This window comes from Papio anubis, chromosome 17, assembly GCF_008728515.1.
Source record: "Papio anubis isolate 15944 chromosome 17, Panubis1.0, whole genome shotgun sequence".
NCBI lineage: Eukaryota > Metazoa > Chordata > Mammalia > Primates > Cercopithecidae > Papio > Papio anubis.
In genome coordinates, this window is record NC_044992.1 from 50,089,494 (window position 1) to 50,109,392 (window position 19,899).

A 19,899-nucleotide genomic window follows, 5' to 3' on the forward strand; every position below is an offset into this window, starting at 1 on the left:
CCTCAGCCTCCTGAATAGCTGGGACTACAAGAGTACACCATCACACACACCAAAACAATTTTTTAAATGTTTGTGTAGAGATGGGGGTCTTGCTTTGTTGCCCAGGCTGGTCTCCAACTCCTGGCTTCAAGGGATCCTCCCACCTCAGCCTCCCAAATTGCTGAGATTACAGATGTGAGCCACCACAACCAGCTAGAACTTACTAATTTTAAAATTAAGAACTTAAAACTTGAGCAGCTAGAGCACCAAGATTTTTCTTTGTCCCCAAATAAGTACAGTTGCAGGCATAGAAAATCTGACATCTTTGCAAGAATCATCGTGGATGTAGACTCTGTCCTGTGTCTCTGGCCTGGTTTCGGGGACCAGGAGGGCAGCCCCTTGCACTGCCAAGAAGCATGCCAAAGTTAATCATTGGCCCTGCTGAGTACATGGCCGATCAGGCTGTTTTTGTGTGCCTGTTTTTCTATTTTACGTAAATCACCCTGAACATGTTCGCATCAACCTACTGGTGATGCACCTTTGATCAATACATTTTAGACAAAAGTGGTTTTTGAGTCCAAAGATCAGGGCTGGGTTGACCTGAATACTGGATACAGGGCATATAAAACAGGGGCAAGGCACAGACTGATAGCAGAGCAATCACCACCAAGCCTGGAATAACTGCAAGGGCTCTGCTGACGTCTTCCTGAGGTGCCAAGGGAAACGAGGATGGAGGAAGGAATGAATGTTCTCCATGACTTTGGGATCCAGTCAACACACTACCTCCAGGTGAATTACCAAGACTCCCAGGACTGGTTCATCTTGGTGTCCGTGATTGCAGACCTCAGGAATGCCTTCTACGTCCTCTTCCCCATCTGGTTCCATCTTCAGGAAGCTGTGGGCATTAAACTCCTCTGGGTAGCGGTGATTGGAGACTGGCTCAACCTCGTCTTTAAGTGGTAAGAACCATATAGAGAGGAGATCGGCAAGAAAAAGAGGCTGGCATTCACTCTGGAAATATCTGTCCATCAGAAGTTGCTTTCCCCCAGGCTATTCAGGAAGCCACGGGCTACTCATCCTCCCAACCCTTCTCTCTGACTTTGGATCATCTACATAAAGGGGGAAGACAGAAAAAAATCCTACCAGTGAGTTGAAAATACAGGAAAGCCTATTTCATATGGGTTAAAGGGTAGGACAGTTGAATTTCGTGAAAAGTCTGAATTATATAGGCTTTGAGCAAAGAGTTTTCTTAGTGTGAAGCAGAAGAGGTAACATAAAGAAAGATGTATGGGACCAGGCATGGTGGCTCACACCAGTAGTCCCAGCACTTTGGGAGGCCGAGGTGGGCGAATCACTCCTGGGCGAACTCAGGAGTTCAAGACCAGCCTGGGCAACACAAGGATACTCCATCTCTACAAAAACATTACAAAAATTAGCTGGGCGTGGTGGTGTGCACCTGTAGTCCCAGCTACTCAGGCGGCTCAGGTGAGAGGCGGAGGAGGTTGCAGTGAGTTGAGATCATGCCACTGCATTCCAGCCTGGGCAACAGAGTAAGACCCTGTCTCAAAAAAAAAAAAAAAAAAAAAGAGGATGTATGCTGTATGAAAAAAGGAAACAGATGATTCAACAGCCTGTTTTGTGGGGTAATGAAAAGTCACCCTGGGAACCGGGCTCCAGCCCTCGTTCTACCACCCACCAACTACATGTCCTTGGCAAGTTATATCAATTATCTGAGTTTCTGTTTTATAATCTACAAATAGGTTATCTCTGGCAGCTTAATAACAATCAGGGTTAACATTTACTAAACAGTACATGCCAGGCCATGTGCTATGTGCTTTTCTGTGAGGTAGTTACTGCTATTTACAGAAATAGTAGATGCAGAGACCAAGGTGCTGAGTTAAATGATTAGGCCAACGAGGTTAGTACATGCTGAGCCAGGACAGAAGCCCAGGCAGGCAGGCTGGCTTCCGCAGCAATGCTCTTAAGAACTATGTTACATCCAGTGCTGATAAACTGACTCTTTGTGGGGGGGAAAAAGCCCTGAGTTTAGCATTTGCCAGTTTTCTACCACATAAACATTCCCATTATGGCTTCTTTCTTTTCTTTTCTTTTCTCTTTTCTTTTCTTTCTCTCTCTCTGTCTTTCTCTTTCTCTCTCTCTTTCTGTCTTTCTCTCTCTCTCCCTCCCTCCCTCTCTCTCTCTCTCTCTCTCTTTCATTTGTTTGAGACGGAGTCTTGCAGTATCACCCGGCTGGAGTGCAATGGCGTGATCTCAGCTCACTGCAACCTCTGCCATTCGGGTTCAAGTGAGTCTCCTGCCTCAGCCTCCTGAGTAGCTGGGATTACAGGCGCCCGCCACCATGCCTGGCTAATTTTTTTGTATTTTTATTAGAGACAGGGTTTCACGATGTTGACCAGGCTGGTCTCAAACTCCTGACCTCATGATTCGCCTGCCCTGGCCTCCCCAAGTGCTAGGATTACAGGCGTGAGCCACCACACCCAGCCACATGATTCTAAAAAATAAGAAGATGAAGTGTTATTCCAAACATCTGATCTCCATTGAAGAACCATGCAATCTCTCTGGGTTGGTGGAGGTCAGAGTTAGTGGCTCTCCCTGATTTCGGTGAGAAATCACTATTCCACCGTCACAGGGGATAAAAGGCATCCTGACTGACAGTTGACACCTATTTCCACAGTGAAAGATACATCTAGTGCTTTTAAAGGGGAAGTGGTTTGTCTGAGACACTCTGTTTCAAAGCAGAGAGCATTCCGAAGCTATATACATCCTTACAGAGAGCAATTCTGATGGAAATGCAGGCCATGTTTCCTGGGGGAGCTCGTCCTAGGGGCTGGAGTACATTCTCTGATGTCAGAGGAAATGCAAGATTCCTTGAGGCCTGAGGGAACCCATGCTATATGCAAGTCCAAGTTTCAAACTCTAGTTCCATATGCATTCTTCCAGGACAAATACTGCTTGAGGTTAAAAAAAAAAAAAAAAAAAAAAAGTCACATAGCTGCCATTATATGGATTTCAGGATCTTTTTTTTTTTTTTTTTTTTGACATGGAGTCTCGCTCTGTCGCCCAGCCTGTAGTGCAGTGGCATAATCTCGGCTTACTGCAACCTCCGCCTCCCAGGTTCAAGTGATTCTCCTGCCTTAGCCTCCTGAGTAGCTGGGATTAAAGTCACGCACCACCACACCTGGCTAATTCTTTATATTTTTTGGTAGAAACAGTGTTTCACCATGTTGGCCAGGCTGGTCTGAAACTCCTGACCTCATGCGATCCGCCCTCCTCGGCCTCCCAAAGTGCTGGGATTACAGGTGTGAGCCACTGCACCTGCCCGGAGTTCAGAATCTTGGGCTTCATTATTTGTGTTTAAATAGATCATACAGTCAGGCGCAGTGGCTCATGCCTGTAATCCCAGTACTTTGGGAGGCCGAGGTGGGAGCACTGCCTGAGTTCAGGAGATGGAGACCAGCCTGGGCAACATGGTCAAACCCCATCTCTACTAAAAATACAAAAACTAGCTAGGTGTGATGGCACACACCTGTAGTCCCAGCTATTCAGGAGGCTGAGGTGGGAGGAGCCCAGGAGGTAGAGGTTGCAATGAGCTGAGATTGCGCCACTGCACTCCAGACTGGGTTACTGAGCCAGATCCTGTCTCAAAAAAAAATAAAAGAAGGAAGGAAGGAAGGAAAGAAAGAAAGAAAAAAAGAGTGAGAGAAAGGAAGGAAGGAAGGAAGGAAGGAAGGAAATACATTCAAACAAACAGTTCAAAATGAAGTTACATATATAAGGATGTGTCATGAAACATCTCCCTCTCACACTTCTCCCCAGCCACCCAGTTCTCCCTTCTAGAGGCAACATGTGAAATCCTTCTCAAGCTACACTCTTCTTGAAGGTGTGGGCTTTGGGCAAAAGCGTTCATTCAGTAACCCCAGAAACTCGTTCTGTTTCTCCATAGGATTCTCTTTGGACAGCGTCCATACTGGTGGGTTTTGGACACCAACTACTACGGCAACACTTCTGTGCCCCTGATAAAGCAGTTCCCTGTCACCTGTGAGACTGGACCAGGTAAGCATCCCAGCCCCTGTAGAGACAGAAGCTGGGTGGACCTTGTTCATCTGTTATGGATGACACTGACCTTGAGGGCACATGAGGAAAGCCATTCCTTTGTACTTTTGTCATGCTCTTCAATTGGCACAAATTAATTCACTTCAGCAATGCTTTCCTGAATAGCACAGTAGTATTGGAAATCTGCCTGTTACAGAACCTGGGTGGAGTCCAGAGAGGTACGGGCACCCACGGGCAAAGGCTCATGAGAGTCACTGCCCTGCAGCGCTGTGTCCTGAGAAAGGAGGGGGCAGAAGCCTGAGCTCCTGGGGGTCCTTCCCAATGGCCCGGCCCACTGGATGTGCCCTCCTGAGCTGACTGTCCAATCCCTCGCATGCCTACATTTTATTAGTTACAGCCAGATGGGTACTGTCAAATCAAATGATAGATTTCATTTTCAGTATGTAATAGGAAGCCCCCTCCCTTGCCCTAAAGTCTCAGCTGCCCTCTGAGACTAGTACCCTCTAAGGTACTAGCATCCCTTCCTCAGAGACCCTTTCCTGACCCCAAAACTAGGGAAGGTCCCTTAGTTATTCGCTCTCACAGACCATTCATTCACCTCAGAGCATTCACTCATTCAGCTGTTACTTACCAAGCACCTACTGGGAGCTCTACGCTGTTCTATGTGCTAGGGATACCTCACAGACACAAAGATCCCTGCCCTTGTGGAGCTGAAATCTGAATAGAGGAGGTGAAATATACAAAAATTGTAATAAATAAGTAAACTAGGCCAGGCGTGGTGGTTCATGCCTGTAATCCCAGCACTTTCGGAGGCCAAGGTGGGTAGATCACCTGAGGTCGGGAGTTCAAGACCAGCCTGGCCAACATTGTAAAATGCTGTCTCCACTAAAAATGCAAAAATTGGTCAGGCGTGATGGCACATGCCTGTAGTCTCAGCTACCTGGGAGGCTGAGGCAGGAGAACTGCTTGAACCTAGGAGGCAGAGGTTGCAGTGAACCAAGATCGGGCCACTGCACTCCAGCCTGAGTACAGAAGGAGACTCTGTCTCAAGAAAAAAGTAAACTATTAATATGTAGGATAGGCCAGGCATGGTGGCTCACACCTGTATTCCCAGCACTTTGGGAGGCTGAGGTGGGTGGATCACCTGAGGTGAGGAGTTCAAGACCAGCCTGGCCAACATGGTAAAATCTCATCACTAATAAAAAAAAATACAAAAACTTAGCCGGGTGTGGTGGCAGGCACCTGTAATCCCAGCTACCCAGGAGGCTGTGGCAGGAGAATCACTTCAACCCGGGAGGTAGAGGTTGCAGTGAGCCAAAATTGTGCCACTGCACTCTAGCCTGGGCAACAGAGAAAGATTCTGTCTCAAAAAAAAAAAAAAAAAAGTTTAAATGAATTACCCAAGGTATATAATTAGTTACAGGGAAGAAGAAGGGAGGGAGGAAGGGAGGCAGAAAGGAAGGGAGGAATGAAGGGAGGGAGGGAGGGAGGGAGGAAAGAAAGCCTTTATTTATCTATGGGGTTTCCTGGAAAGCAGGCTGAAATGGAGGTTCACATGCAGGAGTTTAGATACTCTGAGGAACTATACTTGTAGAAGGGAAGGAACAGGAACAGGGCATAAGGAGAGGTCCGGTTGTGATTCTGCCTCATCCAACTCCACAGGGAGCTCTGAAGCTGGGGATGGCTCCTCAGAGTTGGCCCCAGTTGGGTCAAGGGAATCAGATCCCGGGGAGAGCGTAACCTTGATCAAGGCGACTCTCTTTAGCCCAGGGCAATGCCCGGAGAAGGCTGAGAGCAGAGAGCCATCTGCCACACACTCTCAACAGCTACGAAATAAGTCCTGCAGTTCAGGAGGGAGGTCTGGGCGGCACATCTCAGGACCCTCTGTCTCTCAGGGTAGAGGAATTAAGAATGGGATAGGAACCAGACTGGGCATGGTGGCGCACACCTATAATCCCAACACTTTGGGAGGCCAAGGGTGGGAGGATTGCTTGAGCCCAGGTGTTCAAAACCAGCCTGGGCAAAAACAAACAAACAAACACAACACATTTTAAAAATTTGCTGGGCCAGGCGCGGTGGCTCAAGCCTGTAATCCCAGCACTTTGGGAGGCCGAGACGGGCGGATCACGAGGTCAGGAGATCGAGACCATCCTGGCTAACATGGTGAAGCCCCGTCTCCACTAAAAAATACAAAACTAGCCGGGCGAGGTGGCAGGCACCTGTAGTCCCAGCTACTCGGGAGGCTGAGGCAGGAGAATGGCGTAAACCCGGGAGGCGGAGCTTGCAGTGAGCTGAGATCCGGCCACTGCACTCCAGCCTGGGTGACAGAGCGAGACTCCGTCTCAAAAAAAAAAAAAAAAAAATTGCTGGGTGTGGTGGTGTGCACCTGTGGTCCCAGCTACTCAAGGGGCTGAGGCGGGAGGATTGCTTGAGTCCAGGAGGTCAAGGCTGCAGTGAGCTATGATCATGGCACTGCACTGCAGCCTAGGAGACAGAGCAAGACCCCATCTCTAAAAAACAAACAACAAAACAAAAAACGGAACCGGTTGCAGGCAGGGTTAGATAGCGTGGTCAGAGTAGGACTCACTGAGAATGTGAGATCTCAGTCAAGTCTTAAAGGATGTGAGGGAGTAAGTTTCTGGCAGAAGAGCTATGAAGGGCTGTCTGGCCAGAGAGGATCGCCATGCAAAAGCCCTGAGGTGGGAACGTGCTTGGTGTGTTTAAAGGAAAGCAATGAGGCCAGTGTAGCCAGAAGAGTGTGCAAGGTGAGAAGGAACAGAAGATGTGGAGGGCAGATCAGTTTGTAATTGTACGCCCAGTATACTGATTCTTTGTGTAATCTCCAGACTGCATTTAACTGCAAGAGCAGGGACCCTCTCTGGTTTTGCTCACCATTGTATTCCCAGAGCCTTGCACAATGCCTGGTGCATAGTAGATGGAAATTTGTTAAATAAATGACTTATGGATAACGAATAGATGGGAAGATGCGTGGATGGATTGGGGGGTAAACAGATGTATGAATGGGTAGACGGGTGGATAGGGGGATGGCTGGGTAAATGATGCGCTGTCTCCCAGATGAGGACTTTTTCACCTGTACTCATTCTCTTTCCTGCCCTTTAGGGAGCCCCTCTGGCCATGCCATGGGTACAGCAGGTGTATACTACGTGATGGTCACATCTACTCTTTCCATCTTTCGGGGAAAGAAAAAGCCGACCTACGGATTTCGGTAAGAACTCACCACTGGGGTGTAGGTGGTGGAGGGCAGGAGGCGGCTCTCTCTGTAGCTGACACACCACGTGCTCTTCCTCACATACCCCTAGCCTGCTCCCACACCTGGGCAGGCACTGATTCAGAGTTGTGGCAGTTTGGATAAGGGTGAAACTCAGAGTCACGGAATGTTTGGGCTGAAAGGGATCCAGTAGTGCAATCTCTTGATTTACAGATAAGGAAACAAGGCCCAACACCATAAAGGGACTTATAAAAATCAGGTAGTGAGGTAGCAGTAGGGCTTAAATAAAAACGCATGTCTGTACCAACCACAGAGTCGCCCACTCAGGTTAAAATAACCAGAGAAACAGAAGATATTCCTATTACAGAGAATTCCGGGTGTGCAGCCACAGTGCAAAGCCTTTTTATTTTTGTTTTTGAAACGGGGTCTCGTCTGTCATCCAGGCTGAAGTGCAGTGAAACGGTAACGGCTCGCTGCAACCTCTACCTCCCAGACTCAAGCGATCCTCCCACCTCAGCCGTCTGAGTAGCTGGGACCACAGGCCACACACCACACCCAGCTAATTTCTCGTATCTTTTTGTAGAGACAGGGTTCTGCAATGTTGCCCAGGCTCAGGCTGGTCTTGATCTCGAGCAATTGGCTTGCCTCAGCCTCCTAAAATATTGGGATTACAGGCGTGAGCCATGGTGCCAGCCCATGCAAATCCTTAATTATCAAATAGATAAAACAGGGAGGTTAAAATTCATATACACAAGGGTTCACCACTTGCCACAGGCATCTTTCTTTTTTTTTTTTTTTGAGACGGAGTCTCGCTCTGTCGCCTAGGCTGGAGTGCAGTGGCGCAATCTCGCCCCACTGCAACTTCTGCTTCCTGGGTTCAAGCTATTCTTCTGCCTCAGCCTCTCGAGTAGCTGGGACTACAGGCTCGTACCACCACACCCGGCTAATTTTTGTATTTTTAGTAGAGATGGGGTTTCACCATATTGACCAGGCTGGTCTCGAACTCCTGACCTAGTGATCCGCCCGCCTCAGCCTCCCAAAGTGTTAGGATTACAGGCGTGAGCCACCGTGCCCGGCCTACTTTTTATTATTATTATTATTATTTTTGAGATGGAGTTTCGCTGTTGTTGCCCAGGCTAGAGTGCAATGGTGTGATCTCGGTTCACTGCAACCTCCACCTCCTGGGTTCAAGCAATTCTCCTGCCTCAGCCTCTCAAGTAGCTGGGATTATAGGCATGCAGCACCACACCCGGCTAATTTTGTAATTTTTTTTTTTTTTTTTTTTAAGTAGAGAAGGGGTTTCACCTGTTGATCAGGCTGGTCTCAAACTCCTGACCTCAAGTGATCCACCCACCTCGGCCTCCCAAAGTGCTGGGATTACAAGCGTGAGCCACCATGCCTGGTCAATTTTGATTTTTTTTTAAAGATACAGGGGTCTTGCTATGTTGCCTAAACTGGTCTTGAACTCCTGGCCTCAAGTGATCCTCTCACCTTGGCCTCCCAAAGTATTGGGATTACAGGTAAGAGCCACTGCACCCAGCCCCCAACAGGCATCTTTGGGCTTTTGAGTACCGGCTTTAATTTACAAAAATTCCACTGAGAGCACCTAAGTTTGCTAGGCTCCAACATTCCTGCCGGGGCTGTTTTCTTTTCTGAAGGGTCTGCACCTGTGTTCTGTTATGGTTGCCTCTTCTGTTGCAGGTGCTTGAATGTCATTTTGTGGTTGGGATTCTGGGCTGTGCAGCTGAACGTCTGTCTGTCACGAATCTACCTTGCTGCTCATTTTCCTCATCAAGTTGTTGCCGGAGTCCTGTCAGGTATGGGCTGATCTGACTCCCTTCCTCCTCCCCCCAACCCCATTCCATTTCTCCCCCTAATGAGGACAAAATCCCAGCATTCCAGCCACATCCTGTGTGTAATCGGTACTGTGAGCATTTCTGTGGGTTCAAAGTCAAGAATGAGCAAGTTGAAATGATTAATTTCTGTAGGAGTGCCCAGATCCATAGAATGAATTGTGTAGAAGTTACCATGCATCAAATTAACTAACCAAATTGAATTAGCTTGAAATCTCGGAGCTTTTTACAATCTTTATTTCTTACTGATCTTCAACAGGCCCTAATTTACTTTTCAGGGAATCTGCCAAATTTAACAAATTAACACGGTGTCCTAGGAAAGCTCTTTATTTAAATACATTCATTTGCAAACCTAATAGATAACTGCAGTTAATCTCTTTTATAGGTTCAGAGTTTTGAATATCTGTGTTTTCTTAGATCCAGTTAACAAGGGTAAGACAAGATTTAGGTTAAACATAAGAAAGATTTTGTGGGAGGCACTAGAATATAAGACCTTAACAAAACTGTGGAATTTCTCCCCTGGAGATTTGTAAGAACAGAACACAGCAGCATTCAAAGAAGAATGTTGAGAACAAGGGAGATGATGGTTTCATGGTAATCACAAAAGTAACACAGCATTTAGTAGTGGGTTCTATGTTTGAGGAAGAACCTGGAAGCCATATCACTTGAAAAACCTGGGAATGTTTAGGTTAGAGAGAATAACTGTGTCCAAATGTGTGACAGAGGGACTAGATTCATCATTTACTAACTCCTGCAGAAAGAACTGAGAAAATAGACAGTATTAGAGGGGGACCAGTTTCACACAGACAAGGAAGAACTATTCAGCAATCAATTCCATTCAAAGATAAAATGGACTGTTCTAGTGGAGGTGAGCTCCCTACCTCTAAGGGTACTCAAGTAGAGATAGGAGGACCTCCTGGTAGGAAATTTGCGTATGGGGGGAGAATGTACGTGATATGGCACCTCCATCTGAAAGAGTCTATGTTGAGGGCAGACTGGAGTCACACATGCGAATAAGCCAGGCGACCCTCCAATCTGCCATCTGTGATTTAATTCCACAGTCACAGAACAGCTGGCATGTCACCCACTGCTCCAAACCCACCTCTAGCAAAGGTCCCAGATCCTTCCTATCTCTCACAGTAATTCTTTCTTCCACTCAGGCATTGCTGTTGCAGAAACTTTCAGCCACATCCACAGCATCTATAATGCCAGTCTCAAGAAATATTTTCTCATTACCTTCTTCCTGTTCAGCTTCGCCATCGGATTTTATCTGCTGCTTAAGGGACTGGGTGTAGACCTCCTATGGACTCTGGAGAAAGCCCAGAGGTGGTGCGAGCGGCCAGAATGGGTCCACATTGACACCACGCCCTTTGCCAGCCTCCTCAAGAACCTGGGCACCCTCTTTGGCCTGGGGCTGGCTCTCAACTCCAGCATGTACAGGGAAAGCTGCAAGGGGAAACTCGGCAAGTGGCTCCCATTCCGCCTCAGCTCTATTGTAGCCTCCCTCGTCCTCCTGCACCTCTTTGACTCCTTGAAACCCCCGTCCCAAGTCGAGCTGGTCTTCTACGTCTTGTCCTTCTGCAAGAGTGCGGTAGTGCCCCTGGCATCCGTCAGTGTCATCCCCTACTGCCTCGCCCAGGTCCTGGGCCAGCCACACAAGAAGTCATTGTAAGGGATGTGCAGTCTTCAGTATTTCAAGTCAACAACTGTGCCAGGGATTGAGGGGGACTAGTATTTGAAGCAATGGGTGCTGGTATTTGGAGCAAGTGACATGCCATCCATTCTGCCATTGTGAAATTAAATCACAGATGGCAGATTGGAGGGTCGCCTGGCTTATTCCTATGTGTGACTCCAGCCTGCCCTCAGCGTAGACTCTCTCAGATGGAGGTGCCATATCACATACATCCTCCCAGCATAAGCAAGTTTCCTGCTAGGAGGTCCTCCTCTCTCTACTTGAATACTCTCACAGGTAGGGAGCTCACTCCCATTGGAACAGCCCATTTTATCTTTGAATGGTCTTCTGCCAGCCCATTTTGAGGCCAGAGGTGCTGTCAGCTCAGGTGGTCCTCTTTTACAATCCTAATCATATTGGGTGACGTTTTTGAAAAGCTAATGAAAAGCTATTGAGAAAGACCTGATGCTAGAAGTTGGGTTGTTCTGGATTTTCCCCTGAAGACTGACTTACTTGTTCTTCTGTCAGATATACAAAAGTAAGACTTCCAGGTAGGGTCAGATCACAAGCCCAGGCTGGAGATCCTAACTGAGAATTTTCTACCTGTGTTCATCCTTACCAAGAAAAGGAGAAAGGAGCTCTGAATCTGATAAGAAAAAAAGGCTACATAAGGAGGAGTTTTTAGTATGTAGCGTATCATGCAAGTGCTATGCCAAGCCATGTCTAAATGGCTTTAATTGTATAGTAATGCACTCTCAGTAATGGGGGACCAGCGTGAGTATAATTAATAGGTGGTTAGTGGGGTAATTCTGCTTCTAGTATTTTTTTACTGTGCATACACGGTCTTTGTATTTCCTCGGATTTCTGAATGGCTGCAGTGACCCAGATATTGCACTAGGTCCGAACATTCAGGTATAGCTGACATCTCCTCTATCACATTACATCATCCTCCTTATAACCCCCAGCTCTGCTTTTTCCAGATTTTTCCACTGGCTCCACATCCACCCCACTGGATCTTCAGATGGCTAGAGGGCAACTCTGGTGGTGCTTTTGTATGTTTCAATTAGGCTCTGAAATCTTGGGCAGAATGACAAGGGTAGGGCCAGGATTTCTCTCTCAGAGGTCACTCCAGTGTTTCTTTTGATTCCCAGAGGGTAAATATGACTCCTTTCTCTATCCCAAGCCAACCAAGAGCACATTCTTTTTTTTTTTTTTTTTTTTTTTGAGCGGGGTCTGGAAGCTCTGTCACCAGGCTGGAGTGCAGTGGCGGATCTCAGCTCACTGCAGCTCCATGCCTCCCGGGTTCCGCCATTCTCCTGCCTCAGCCTCCCGGTAGCTGGGACTACGAAGCCCGCTCTGCCTAGCCGACTTATTTTTTTGTATTTTTAGTAGAGGCAGGGTTTCACGGGTTAGCCAGGATGGTCTCGATCTCCTGACCTTGTGATCATGATCTCGACCTCCCAAAGTGCTGGGATTACAGGCTTGAGCCACAGCCTTGACCAGAGCACATTCTTAAAAGGAAAGTCAAGCTTTATTTTATTTTTTTTGAGACAGGGTCTCACTACATTGCCCAGGCTGCTCTTGAATTCCTGGGCTCAAGCAATCCTCCCACCATACCGCAGCCTCCTGCATAGCTGGGACTACAGGTGCAAGCCACTATGTCCAGCTAGCCATCCTTGCCTGTTTTTCTTTTCTTTTCTTTTGAGACGGAGTCTTACTCTATCACCCAGGCTGGAGTGCAGTGGCACGATCTTGGCTCACTGCAACCTCTTCCTCCTGGTTCAAGCAATTCTCATGTCTCAGCCTCCTCAGTAGCTAGGACTACCGGCGCGCACCACCATGCCAGGCTAATTTTTATATTTTTAGAAGAGATGGGATTTCATCATGTTGGCCAGGCTGGTCTCAAACTCCTGACCTAAGTGATCCATCTGCCTCGGCCTCCCAAGGTGCTATGATTACAGGCATGAGCCACTGCGCCCGGCCCTCCTTGCCTGTTTTTCAGTCTCAGCTGATTTGCAGAGTATTTCTTCCCCACACTGCCCCCCACCAAAAAAAAAGCTGAAGCCTATTTATTTGAAAGTCCTTGTTTTTGCTACTAATTATATAGTATATAATACATTATCATTCAAAACAACCATCCTGCTTATAACATCTTTGAAAAGAAAAATATATATGTGCAGTATTTTATTAAAGCAACATTTTATTTAAGAATGAAGTCTTGTTAATTACTATATTTTAGATGCAATGTGATCTGAAGTTTCTAATTCTGGCCCAACTAAATTTCTAGCTCTGTTTCCCTAAACGAATAATTTGGTTTCTCTGTGCCTGCATTTTCCCTTTGGAGAAGAAAAGTGCTCTATCCTGAGTTGACCAAGAGTCCCATTAGGGATAGGGAGACTTATAAAGCATCCACAGGGGCAAAGGCAGAGTCGAGCACATAAACGAAGGCCCAAAATCAGCAAAGAACCAGAAAGATTCAGAGTTGGCCAAGACTGAACATTGGCTACCAGACCACAAGTCAGCATGAGTTGCTCTATGGCATCAAATTGCAACTTGAGAGTAGATGGGCAGGGTCACTATCAAACTAAGCAATCAGGGCACACAAGTTGCAGTAACACAAGACTAGGCCAGCTCTGGCATCCAGTAACTCACTGTCAGCAAGATTTTGGGTTATAGTTCAAGAAAGTCTAAACAGAGTCAGTCACAACACCAAGGGAGCTATTGCAGGTTTCTCTGCTAAGATATTATTTCATCCTGGGTGCAGGGTTCTACCTCCAAAGACCTCAAATCATCACCGTATCCCTGGATTTCCTGAGGGTGAGATCTGCTATTTCACATCAGAACTCTGGAGTCTGTATATTCAGGGAAGATTGCATTCTCCTACTGGATTTGGGCTCTTAGAGGGCATTGTGGGAACTAGGCCCCTCACAGAATCAAACGGTCCCATCCAGGGAGAAAGAAATAGTCTTTTTTTTTTTTTTTTTTTTTTTTTTTAATAGAGATGGGGGGTCTCACTACGTTGCCCAGGCTGGTCTTGAACTCCTGGGTTCAAGTGATCCTCCTGCCTCAGCCTCCCAAAGTGCTGGGATTCCAGCGTGAGCCACTGCACTTGGCCAGAAATGGTTTTGATCTGTCTGAACTGAACCCTACTGCTGAGGCACAGCCCCATCCTTGATAATCTATTTGCTTCCAAGGACCAAGTCCAAGATCCTTATAAGAGATATCTGCCAGAAAGTAAATACTGCCCCCACTCCCTGAAGTTTATGAGGTTGATAAGGAAACATAACAGATAAAGTTTATTGAGTGCTAACTTTATCCCAGACTCTGTTCTATGTACTTTGTTTATACAATTAACTCGCTTGGTTCTCCCAGCATCTCTGTGATTTGGCTACTGTCATTTATCCTCATATTACAAATAGGTCTGGAGGGGTTAGGCATCTTGTCCAGAATGGTGGAAATAGGTTAAGGATCAGGCAGTCTGGGCTGAGCATGGTGGCTCACACCTGCAATCCCAGCACTTTGGGAGGCTGAGGTGGCAGATCGCCTGAGGTCAGGAGTTCGAGACTAGTCTGGGCAACATGGTGAGACCCCATCTCTACCAAAAACACAAAACATTAGCCAAGCGTGGTGATGCATGCCTGTGGTCCCAACTACTCAGGTGGCTGAGGTGGGAGGATCCACTGAGCTCAGGAGGCAGAGGTTGTAGTGAGCCGAGATTATGCCACTGCACTCCAGCCTGGGTGACAGAGTGAGACCCTGTCTCAGAAAAAAAAAAAAAGAAGAAGAAGAAGGAGCAGGCAGTCTGGGCGGGGCGCTGTGGCTCAAGCCTGTAATCCCAGATACAAAATAATCATTTTGTAATATAGCCAGCTTATTTTATTTATTTAATTAATTAATTAATTTATTTATTTATTTATTTTGAGACGGAGTCTCGCTCGTCTCCCAGGCTGGAGTGCAGTGGCGCGATCTCGGCTCACTGCAAGCTCTGCCTCCCGGGTTCACGCCATTCTCCTGCCTCAGCCTCCCGAGTAGCTGGGACTACAAGCGCCCACGACCACGCCCGGCTAGTTTTTTGTATTTTTAGTAGAGACGGGTTTCACCATGTTAGCCAGGATGGTCTCGACCTCCTGACCTCGTGATCCACCCCTCTCAGCCTCCCAAAGTGCTGGAAATACAGGCGTGAGCCACCGTGCCCGGCCTACAGCTGGCTTATTAGACAGAACAATTTGATCACTCATCTATTCCCCAAGTTATAGATTTATGTCCACTTTAGAAATGGTTTGTGAGGCAAATTTAAGTGACTGATGACAGTTTTAAAGCAAGGTCCATGTCATGTTATGGCATAATTTGGTAGAATGTTCTAGCAGTGTATCAGTTTTCAGGTGGTAGGCTTGAGGATGATATAAACACACACACACACACACACACACACACACACACAATGCAATTCTATTAATGCCCAAGGAAAATAGACCCATTAAGGAAGTCCAACTTCTGCTGCCTGGACCAGTGCTGCCACAGCACACATAGACCAAAGGCTTAGGTTTTTGTGGTTCTGGAGTCCATTCCGTTCCGTTCCGTTCCGTTCCGTGTCATTCTATTCTAGATGAAGTCTCACTCTGTCACCCACGTGGGGGCACAATGGCACAATCTCAACTCACTGCAACCTCCAACTCGTGGGGCTCAAACGATCCTCCAGCCTCAGCCTCCCGAATAGCTGGGACTACAGATGCATACCACCATGCCTGGCTAATTTTTTTATTTTTTGTAGAAACGGGGTCTCAAGCATCCTCCTGCCTTAGCCTCCCAAAATGCTGGGATAACAGGCATGAGCCACTGCACCCAGCCATGTTTTTGATTTTTAATAAAATTGTAACACCTTTAAAAAACACCTTTAAAAAAATGTATAACAAGGCCAGGCACGGTGGCTCATGCCTGTAATCCCAGCACTTTGGGAGGCCAAGGCAGGCGGATCACCTGAGGTCAGGAGTTCAAGACCAGCCTGGCCAACATGGTGAAACCCCATCTCTACTAAAAATACAAAAAATTAGCCAGGCGGGGTGACACATGCCTGTAATCCCAGCTACTCAGGAGGCTGAGGCAGGAGAATCGCTTGGACCTAGGATGCAGAGGTTGTGGTGAGCCCAGATTGCACCATTGCACTCCAACCTGGGCAACAAGAGTGAAACTCCATCTCAAAAAAAAAAAAAAAATTGTATGACAGCTTGAAATATAATTCACAATACCATACAATTCACTCATTTAAAGTGTACAATTCAGTGGTTTTCATTCTACTCCAACCCACTCAAGCCTAGGTAACCACTAATCTACTTTCTGTCTCATAGATTTGCCTATTTGGGGCATTTCATATAAATAGACTCCTACAATATGTGGCCTTTTGTGTCTAGCCTCTTTCACTTAGCATGATGTTTTCAAGGTTTATCTGTGTTGTAACATGTATTGGTACTCCATTTCTTTTTATGGACAAGTAATATTCCATTGTATGAATATATTACATTGTATTAATATACCACATTTATCTGTTTATCAGGCCAGGCATGGTGGCTCACATCTGTAATCTCAGCACTGTGGGAGGCTGAGGCAGGAGGATTACTTGAGCCTAGGAGTTCAAAACCAGCCTGGGCAACACAGGGAGACCTGTGTCTACAAATACTAAAAGATTAGCTGGGCATGGTGGCACATGCCTGTAGTCTCAGCTACTCAGGAGGCTGAGGTGGAAGGATGGCTTGAGGTTGAGATGGAGGCTGCAGTAAGCCACTGCACTCCAACCTAGGCAACAGAGCAAAAGCCTGTCTCCAAATAATGATTGAATGAATGAATGAATGAATGATAAATAAATAAATATTTGTTAATTAGTTGATGGGTAACTGGCTTGTTTCCACTGTTTGGCAACCACAGGCACACACCACCACATCTGGTTGTTTTTTGTTTTTGTTTTTTTTTTGTAGAGACAAGGTCTCACTATGTTGCCCAGGCTGGTCTCCAACTCCTGGGCTCAAGCAATCCTCTTGCCTTAGCCTCCCAAAGTGCAGGGATTACAGGTGTGAGCCACCTCACCCAGCCAGGTGGTCAGATTTTATGTGAGGAACTTTCAGTGCACTCCTCCATTTGCATTGCCAATGTCTTTGTTTGTCCAACAGGCGTTCCAGGAACATTTCATTTGCAGACATGTCTGCATATCTGAAATTCCAGCTGTAATTAATTGACTCATTGTTTGCGACTTGTCAAAATTTGCTGACTTGTTTTCTGAAAATCATGACTTTAGCTGCTGAATTATTAATATTCATTGACTTCACTCTGCAGTAACTGCTGAACTAGGCTGTAAGGCCTGTTTGTGTGAATACGATAGGACTATACCATTTGTATGCAAAAGTTTTTCAAGTGTCTTCTTGATAATAGAAAAAACTCTGGCTAGATAGCCTTCTGGTTATGTGGTTAAGGAAATAATTGACTAGAAGTGGCATGAAGAAGCAGGCAACAAAAATCACTTCCATCAGGGAACCAAGACCTTCGTTAATCAGAGGGAAAACTAGTGATTTTCTAGTCCACTGATGGACAATTCGAAGCTCAAAGTCTAATTTCAGGAAGAAAGGTTAAAAAGCTGCATCCAACCGGGCGTGGTGGCTCAAAGCTGTAATCCCAGCACTTTGGGAGGCCGAGGTGGGTGGATCACCTGAAGCCAGGAGTTTGAGACCAGCCTAGCCAACATGGTCAAACCCCGTCTCTACTAAAAATACAAAAAGTAGCCAGGCACAGTGGCACATGCCTGTAGTCCCAGCTACTGGGGACGATGAGGCAGGAGAATCGCTTGAACCTGGGAGGTTGCCGTGAGCTGAGAATGCGTCACTGCACTCCAGCCTGGGCAACAGAGTGAAACTCTTGTTTGTTTGTCTCAAAAACAAACTAACAAATAAATAAATAAAATACAAAGCTGCATCTGGACTGGACGTAGTGGCTCATACCTGTAATCCTAGGACTTTGGAAAGAGGCCCAGGCAGGAGGATTCCTTGAAGCCAAGAGTTCAAGACCAGGAGTGCAACATGACAAGACCCTATCTCTACAAAAAAAAAATTTTTTTAATAAAAATTAGGCCGGGTGCAGTGGCTCATGCCTGTAATTCCAGCACTTTGGGGGCCGAGGCAGGAGGATCACTTGAGGTCAGGAGTTCGAGACCATCCTGGCCAACATGGTGAAACCCTGTCTCTACTAAAAATATAAAAATTAGCTGGGCACGGTGGCCCGCGCCTGTAGTCCCAGCTACTCAGGGGGCTGAGGCAGAAGAATCGCTCGAACTCAAGATGCGGAGGTTGCAGTGAGCTGAGATCTTGCCATTGCACTCCAACCTGGTGACAGAGTGAGACTCTGTCTCAAAAAAGAAAAGAAAAAAAAAATTAGCCGGGCATTATGGTGTGCTCCTGTAGTCCTAGCTACTCGGGAGGCAGAGGTGGGAAGATTGCTTGAGACTGGGAGGGTGAAGCTGCAGTGAGCCATGATTGTGCCACTGTACTCCAGCCCGGTGACAGAGCAACACCCTGCCTCTAAAAAGATAAATACAGAAAAATAAAGCTGCATCTGCGCTGCTCTTCTCAATAAAAGAAAGAAGTCTATAAATATTTTTTATTTGTCCTGAGTTGGCCTCTATTTCAAAAAAGAAAGTTGCTCACTATAAATTCTACCCAAAAATTTTTTTCATTTCATGAATATAGAAATGAAGGCCAAGAGAGGTGAAGTGGTGCATCTAAGTCACGTAACTCACATATTCACAGGTCTCTTTATTCTCAGCAAAGAGCAGTCTCCTCTCTGCCAGTCTCCTGCATATGTTTGGGCTGCGGTGTCAACGTGCAGCTGTTGAAACAGAAGTAAAAGACATATGTAAACAGTACAGTCAGATTATTTGAGCCAGACTGAGGCCTTATTAACCAAATTAAAGGCAAAGCTAGAATAATTGTGTTTGAAGTGGCCTTCTCCTAATTATGTTATGGGTTTCTCTCTTCTTTTACTTTTGTAAGTCTCCCCAGGACACAAGGGTAATAACTAACTACAACCAGAACAGCTGGGTGTGTTTGTGGAGTTTGGGTTTTTTTTAGCAAGAAGCTAGTTTTCCAGCCAGCAAATTTTCAATACTTTCCTTTCTGCCACCTCCTCACTTTCTTCTGCTCTTCTCATTCCATAGTTACTGCCCTCAGAACAGTTCAACTCAGCTTCAACACTAGAATGGCCTCATGCTGCTCCATCACAGAACTGGGGATTCTAATCCTTTATTATTCTGTGCTCCTTTCTCTCTCTCCAGAGGCAAAAAGAATGAAAACTGGGGCTGGGCGCAGTGGTTCACACCTGTAATCTCAACACTTTGGGAGGCCGAGGCGGGTGGATCACTTGAGGTCAGGAGTTCAAGACCAGCCTGGCCAACATGGCAAAACCCAGCCTCTACTAAAAATACAAAAATTAGCCAGGCATGGTAGCACATGCTTGTAATTCCAGCTACTCGAGAGGCTGAGGCAGGAGAATCACTTGAACCTGGGAGGCGCAGGCTGCAATGAGCTGAGATTGTATCACTGTATTCCAGCCCAGGAGGCACAGGTTGCAGTGAGCTGAGATTGCAGCACTGCACTCCAGCCTGGGTGGCAAAAAAAAAAAAAAAAAGGAAAGAAAGAAAAGAAAAGAAAAGAAGGGCCGGGCGCAGTGGCTCAAGCCTGTAATCCCAGCACTTTGGGAGGCCGAGACGGGTGGATCACGAAGTCAGGAGATCGTAGACCATCCTGGCTAACATGGTGAAACCCCGTCTCCACTAAAAAATACAAAAAACCAGCCCGGGCAACAAAAAAGAAAAGAAAAGGATGAAAGTCAAATTTCTTTCCCTCCATTGTGAACTGTTTTGAGATTCTTGACAGAGGCATGCCACCTTTGAGGGCACGAATGTCATCTTTTCTACTCCATCTTTCATTCTAATCTTCTACCCCAGCTGATTGGCAATGCTGCCGCTGATCCCTGCTTGATCCACCCTGGCCATTAACTGAAATGAGCCTTTTGAGAGATGTAATTTGGCTTAATTGATTTAATAAGCTGGGTGG

General features: G+C 46.5%; 1 protein-coding gene across 1 annotated transcript; it reads left to right on the forward strand.

Moving 5' to 3' along the window:
* Nucleotides 1–604: 604 nt before the first annotated feature.
* Nucleotides 605–11,729, forward strand: G6PC (glucose-6-phosphatase catalytic subunit). The gene is made up of 5 exons (XM_031657109.1): nt 605–938; nt 3,944–4,053; nt 7,174–7,279; nt 8,984–9,099; nt 10,296–11,729. The coding sequence occupies exons 1-5, from the start codon at nt 709–711 to the stop codon at nt 10,805–10,807; spliced, it is 1,074 nt and encodes a 357-aa protein (XP_031512969.1). The 5' UTR covers nt 605–708; the 3' UTR covers nt 10,808–11,729.
* The last annotated feature ends 8,170 nt before the right edge of the window (nt 11,730–19,899 follow it).